We start from the raw sequence: 6,346 nt of genomic DNA on the forward strand, positions 1-6,346 counted from the left end.
GCCCCGCCGGCGCTTCCTCTTCCCCCTCCGTGTGCCCCGCCGCCGGCTTCGCCCAGGGGCGCTGGGCGAGAAGAGCTGGGGGCGCCGCCTGCGAGTCAGAGGCGGGAGCCGGGTGCCCCGGTGCAGGCAGGCGGGCCGGGCCGTCCTGGGGGCCTCGGCCCCAAGTAGGAAACCGTTTCACGCTGCGGGACGGGGGCGACCCGAGCCCTGCCCGCCCCCGAGCCCCCTCCTCCGCAGTGCCCAGTGAAGACGGCTCGGCGCGGTCTGTCCCCCTAGGCCTTACGGCCCCGTTCCCGGAGCTGGTGCTGAGCGCAGCTCAGGCCGGAGCACCAGCCAGGCAGCCGCAGATTCAAAGCGTGCCAGCGCCCCATTTTCTGGGAGTCAGCCTTTGAGTGTCACTTTTGGGGATTCTCTTGAAAGAATTTCAAAACCCCGCGTGCTCCCTTGCTCATTTTTAGGTTGCTATTGAACTTTTTCGTCATAATTATAAATGATTACAAAGGATACAATTTCTAGCTTATCATAAATATTAATATTTAATACAAAGCTATTAAAAAGTGAGTATATAATTCACTCTTCAGATATAGCCTATGGAATATGCCATCCTAATGTAATACCTGCTACATCCAACTTTTAAAAAACGAGTAGCCAAAAAGGTCTTAGTACTCACATACTTACTTTACTCCTGTTTCCCTGGAACTATACATTTCCATTGCCTTTCCCCACAGAACTTCAGCCTAATCTAATTTTATTTTGCATGCTCCAAACTCTTATTTATTATCTTACGATTTATCTGGCAGAAAGATGGTATGTGAGTTAGAGTTATTTTAAATTTCCCGTGAGCATAAAACCAAATTAAGTTTTCTCTTGGAATAAATTATCAAAAATAATCATTAGTAGTACCACTTCATCGGAAACAGCACAAGTACATCATGTTCTAGTACACATAACGTGTATACGTGCAGGCGATCTTACCGGGACGGCATGTCGGTTAGATGCGCGTGACTGCCCCTCTTCAGTTAGCTAATGACTGTTAATGAACGTTACCTCCTGCCAGACGGAGACAGGATTCGGCTTAAATTCCACTCCTGTTTATCACTTTATAGAGGAAGAGGTTGGGAAATCACGCTTATATATAAAGTTAATAAAACCGGATGCCATGGAATGATTTGAACTGCATCCAAGTTATTTGCCAAAAACCTTCAGGTGATCTGCTGACCATTACTTCTCAGGCTGAGCTCCTAGATCATTGCCTGCCTACCGTGCCAAAAGCCCTGCGTTTGCTTTTCAGCACGGGCGTGCATGCATGCGTGTATTACTGGCTGACAGTTCAGCTGGGTTGCACTCACTCTTGTTGAAAGACTTGGACCTGCCTGACTTGCAAATGGCTTGGTTGCCCTGTCTTCGGCTGTATGCTTTCCCTCACTTACACCATGGCTCAAATGGTCCTGCTTCGCGCCCTTAGGATACTTTGACCTTGCCCAAAACACCCTCACAGGACTTGGGACCGGCCAGAGGCCTCCTTTCTCCCTAACGGGAGGAGGGCGGTTATGCACAGGCAAGCAGACCGCAGGTACTCACACGCAAGTAGCGGCAAGGCTGGTTACACGAAGGCTGGAAAACGGTTTCTTTAAGCCCCCTCATCCTCAGCCTTTGCTCCTCTGTTTGAAGACCGCTATGTAAAGTAACCAGAGGCAGCCAGGCAGGGTCAGGTGTGACTGTCACTGACCAGTGTGCTGCTGCCTGCTGTGCGATCAAGGGCACATTTCTGGGCCTCTCTGGGCCTTGGTTACTCATCTCAGAAGGGGTGACACTAACCGTGCCTTGCTCACGGGGCGCTGCTGGGGGAACTGAGACAGTGCTCGGCTTGGGGCTGGCATCTGGGTACGTGCTGTGTGAGGCGCAGCCCCGCTGCTCCTTGGCCTGGGTGCAAGCAGGGTTCCACAAGCGCTCCTCCCTCCTGTGCTCCCTGCCGGGCTTTCCCTCCCCTCCCCACCCGCTAAGGCGGGGACCCCGCGCTCCACAGCGCACTGACGCCCCGGCCTTGTCTGTGTTTGCTCTCCGGCAGGTGCGGCGATAGTGTTCCCTAGAGGTAACCGGCCCTTCAGAGGAGAGACCCCACACCCAGCTCGCATATTTATTGCCGTCACGCTCTCGGTGACCTCCCTGCTGGCACCCTCCCTCTATTTATTAGCCACCGGCGCCCTGCTGAATGACTCGCCCCTCACAGACGAGGCGCAAGGAGGGGCAGGACCCTCAGGGCTTCAGTGCCTTACACAGACGTGAGAGAAGGAAAGAAGCCACGCACAGACCCGTGGGAGCTTCGGCTTGGGAAGAAACAGGACGTGACCTTTGAGGGGCCGCCAGGCCCCAGAAGCCCCAGGTCGCAGGGGACCCGAGAAGAAAAGGGGGCCCCCGAGGGCTCCTGGCCCGCGGGTTCTGTGCCGCCGGCAGCTTTTGTCCCGGCCGCACTGGCCCCAGGCGGATGCAGGTGCCTGCTCTTGCCACCGCGTCCCTGGCGGGGTGGGCGGGCAGGCGGCCGGTGGAGGGGATCCGGCCTCGTCCTCTCCCTGGCAGGGGCTGCTTGCCCTGGAGACTGGGGCGTTCAGCTGAGAACAGCACTTGCCTGGAGCCTTTTGCCCCTCCTTCCCCTCTTAAGTCACTCCTCACGTTTTGCCTCTGGCTTATTCTGGGACTTGGTTTTTTTTCCAGCCAAGGTGCCATGACCCCGCCTCCTCTTGGGGACACAGGGTTAGGGTTGGCCGGGGGCTGGGCGAACGCAGGATGGAGGAGGAGCCCTGCCATGGGGATGCGTGGGGATGCGGTCACTGGGAGAGGGACCCGTGTGCCTTAGGCCAGCAGCTGTGGAAAGTGGAGCAGACCCTGAGGGCCCCTGTGCCCCACCAGCTGCCCCTGAAGGGCCACTGACTGCCAAGCCAGATTCTCTTGAATAAAGCATTCTAGTCTGGAAACAGCTGGTCCGGGGGAGTGTGTATGCCAGAGGAGTGGGACAAAGGGGGTAAGGGGGCGCCAGGAGCACAGTGCCGCTGCTGTACCTGTTTCATCTTAAAAATCCTGCTCAGGCTTTGAGAAAGCACATCTCAGTTTGTGACAGCACATCAGCTTTCTCCTTCCCTCCCCCTTCTGACAGCCGTCTTAGTCGTCTTTCGGTTGCTGAGACGACACCGAGCACCCGCACTTAAAGGAGGAGAGGCTTCTTTTGCTCACGGTTTCAGGAGTTTCTGTCCGTGGTTGGCAAGTTCACGTGTAGGAACAGTGTGGTGGAGGGGCCTGCCGGGGTGGGCGTTGTTCACGGCCTGGTGTCCAGAAAGCAGAGGGGGAGGGAGAGCTGGGACAGGAACACACCTTCCGGGTCACGCCCGTGACCCCCTCCTCCGTCCAGGCCCCGCCCAGCCAATGAACGGGGCAGTGGACAGCCCACTCACGGGTACAGCACCGCCATGCTGCAGCCACCTGCCCAAAGCTCCGCCTGTGACTGCACGACAGTTTAGGGAGACAGTCTACATCCAGCTGCAACACTCTGCCCATGGCCCCAGTAAAGATTCTCTATGCAAAATGTATGCAAAGAGTCACCAAAGTTTTAATAGTTCCAACATTGCTAGAATGTTCACGCCCAAAGTCTCCTCTGAATTCAAGGTAAACTCTTAGCTGTGAGACCCTTAAAAGTAAAAAAGAAAGTTAAACACTGCCAAGGTGATGGCACCAGATAAACAGTCCCGTTCCAGAAGGGAGCTGTAGGGAAAGAAAAAGCAATGGGGCCAAAGCAAGACGTTAGGCTGCCTTAAAACTTCCTCTGCCAGATTAATTAGTCTGCTGCCCTTCACCTCACATTCTCACAGTGTCTCAGGACATGGGCAAAATGTAGACAAATCTACAAGAATGTAGGACACATGGTCCCAAAGGAGCCCTTGTTCCCAACAGAAACATCCTGGGCCTGACTTTAACTATCTGCATTTGTATCAGGACTCTGGTCTTTAAAACTCTGACCAGAATCTCCCGTCAGGCTCAGTGTCTTCGCCACAGCATTTCTTAACCTTTCCAAACTTCCTTAAACCAGTCACAAGGGCACTGAACCACGCAGTCAGGAAGTCACACAACGACCCCACTCCTGGTAGCGAAGTCTGACTCAGTCACTTTCTGTCACTGAGACACAACACCTGAGACTTACAATTAGAGGAAGAGCAGCTTGTTTGGGCTCACAGTTCCAGAAGTTTCTGCTATGGTGTGGAGCCAAGCATGGTGGCCAGGAAGCAGAGACACAGGGAGCCAACGACAGGAACAGGGCCTTGCAGCGACTAACCTCTTCTGACCAAATCGCGCCTCCCAGCAGCATCCTCACCACTGAACTCACTGGATGGATCCACTGAGTACAGCGCCAGGGGATCCCGCCATCCTCCAAAGGCCCCGCCTCTGAGGGTGTGAGAGTCCTGTGGGATGTTTCAGATCCAACCACACTCCCACGTGAGGGAACTGAGACCCAAGAAGGCAAAGTGATGGGAAGTCAGAAGAGCACTGAAGCAGGCGTCAGGAGCCAGGGCCTTTTCTCTAACTCACCAAGTGACGCTGGGTTTTCCTCCGCCTTCATGATGTTATCTCTAACCTGAGATGGTGTTGCCGGCTTTCACACATTCTGACAGGGCTCCCGGCTCCGGACTCAGCGGCCGTCGTGGTCGTGGAGACTTTCTATACAGACCATGCCAGGGCTGCCCTGGGGTTCCTAAGCCCTGCTTCTGCAGCACCCTGGGTCCCACCTTCCCCTAATGAGGACCTCCAAGGAGTACTTTCGGGCACTGAGAAGCTAGTGTGGAATCAAGCTCCCAGACATAGTCTAAAATTGGGGACAGGCCTGGCCCCAGCCGTCTGACACCATCAAACTCAGGAACACAGTTCCCCTGCCCCAGGCTGCGCGCGCGCGCATGTGTGTGTGTGTGTGTGTGTGTGTGAGTGCGTGTGTGACACACACACACTCACACACACAGCCCAGCACCCAGGCCCTCTGGACCTCAAGGCAGTGGGGCCCCCAGACTCCTCACTCCCTCAGAGTGGGGAGCCAAGCTTCAGTGTCTCCTCCTGCTTGGGTCTGCTGCTGGTTACCTCCTTTTCACTCCCAGATTCCTCTGCCTTTCTTATTAACATCTTAGTGTGAAGAAAAGGAAAAAGTGATTTTTTCTTGTCCAAGACGCTTTTGACCTGTAAGGTATGTGGGTCCTTTTATGTTGCGTGGGGGTGGGAGCGGCCTCTGCTTCCTCATTTGAGGCTGAAGCCCACAGAGACCGGGTGACTGGCTGGGGTCCACCTGGGGCTGTGGAGCAAGGCGGCAGGTGGACCCGTGGGATGGGGAGGCCCGGCTCAGGCAGCTGCCCTTGGCTGTGGGTTCACCGCGGCCGGGGCCCCTGGAGGCCACTCCGGTCAGAATGTGCTCCTGGCGGCCGATCAGAGAGAGGGTGTGGGTCGGCCCCGGGGGACACACTTAGCAAGGGAAAGGCACTTCTCTGCTTCCCCTCTTGGCTGCAGCTGCTCTGAGCAGTTTGCCTTTGACCGAGGCTGAGGGGAGCAGCCCTCCCTTCGGCCAGGCCTCTGGCACAGCCCTGCGGACCCCAGCCCAGCCCGGGTAGCTCACAGCTCCTGAGATCACCCACATGGAGCACACCCAGGCCACCCCCCAGGCCAGTGACCCCTGTAAGGTCCTAGACAGAAACCGGGCCAGCTCCAGAGGTCAGAGGCAAAAACCCACATCCTCAACCAGGGCCCCACGGAGGAGCAAGTGGGAAAGGAACGGATGGCTCCATTTGATCACGTGGGGGGGGCTTTCAGATCCTTTGGGTCCTAAAGGGCCCTGTCAATGACTTGCTACCCATCTACGGCATGGAATCTGGGTAACAAACGCCACTCAAGGCACCGAGGGGCCGGTGCGGGATCAAGCGCCTTTCCAGCGGGCCCCAGGCCAGCGTGTGAGAGGGTATGCGGCAGGTCTTTTCTGCTGCCTGGATTTGTGACCAGACTCAGAGCTAGGAAAGCGGGGAGGCTCTTTACCCCGAGTACCACGGCAAGGACACAGTTTGGACGGGACGCACTTGTCTCAGGGCTTACTAAGAGGCGGCGAGGTAACTCTGCTGCATTTAAGCACATGCAGCTGGCTGAGGCGGGGGACAGGAACACAGGTCCCTGGGGTGCTGGGGTGCCGCCCCTCTTCCTTGTTCTCCCTGGAGCTGGATCTGCTCGTGTGCGGTTGGAACAGGGAGTGGGGAAGGGCAGAGGGAGCGTGGGACAGAGGCACAGAGCAGACACCCTCGGGGCACCCGCAGGAGACTCCTGTGGGTCAGGT

The 6,346-nt window shown here is 56.5% G+C and overlaps 1 protein-coding gene across 1 annotated transcript in view; it reads left to right on the forward strand.

Moving 5' to 3' along the window:
* Positions 1–2,972, forward strand: part of Pgf (placental growth factor) — a gene marked incomplete at its 5' end in the record, with an annotated part of 10,860 nt that extends 7,888 nt beyond the window's left edge. Inside the window, 1 exon segment of the mRNA XM_005409381.2 lies at positions 2,069–2,972. Coding sequence (XP_005409438.1) covers positions 2,069–2,090 — 22 coding nt within the window. The 3' untranslated portion in view covers positions 2,091–2,972.
* Positions 2,973–6,346: the final 3,374 nt, after the last annotated feature.

This window comes from Chinchilla lanigera, unplaced genomic scaffold, assembly GCF_000276665.1.
Source record: "Chinchilla lanigera isolate Chin_1 unplaced genomic scaffold, ChiLan1.0 scaffold00122, whole genome shotgun sequence".
NCBI lineage: Eukaryota > Metazoa > Chordata > Mammalia > Rodentia > Chinchillidae > Chinchilla > Chinchilla lanigera.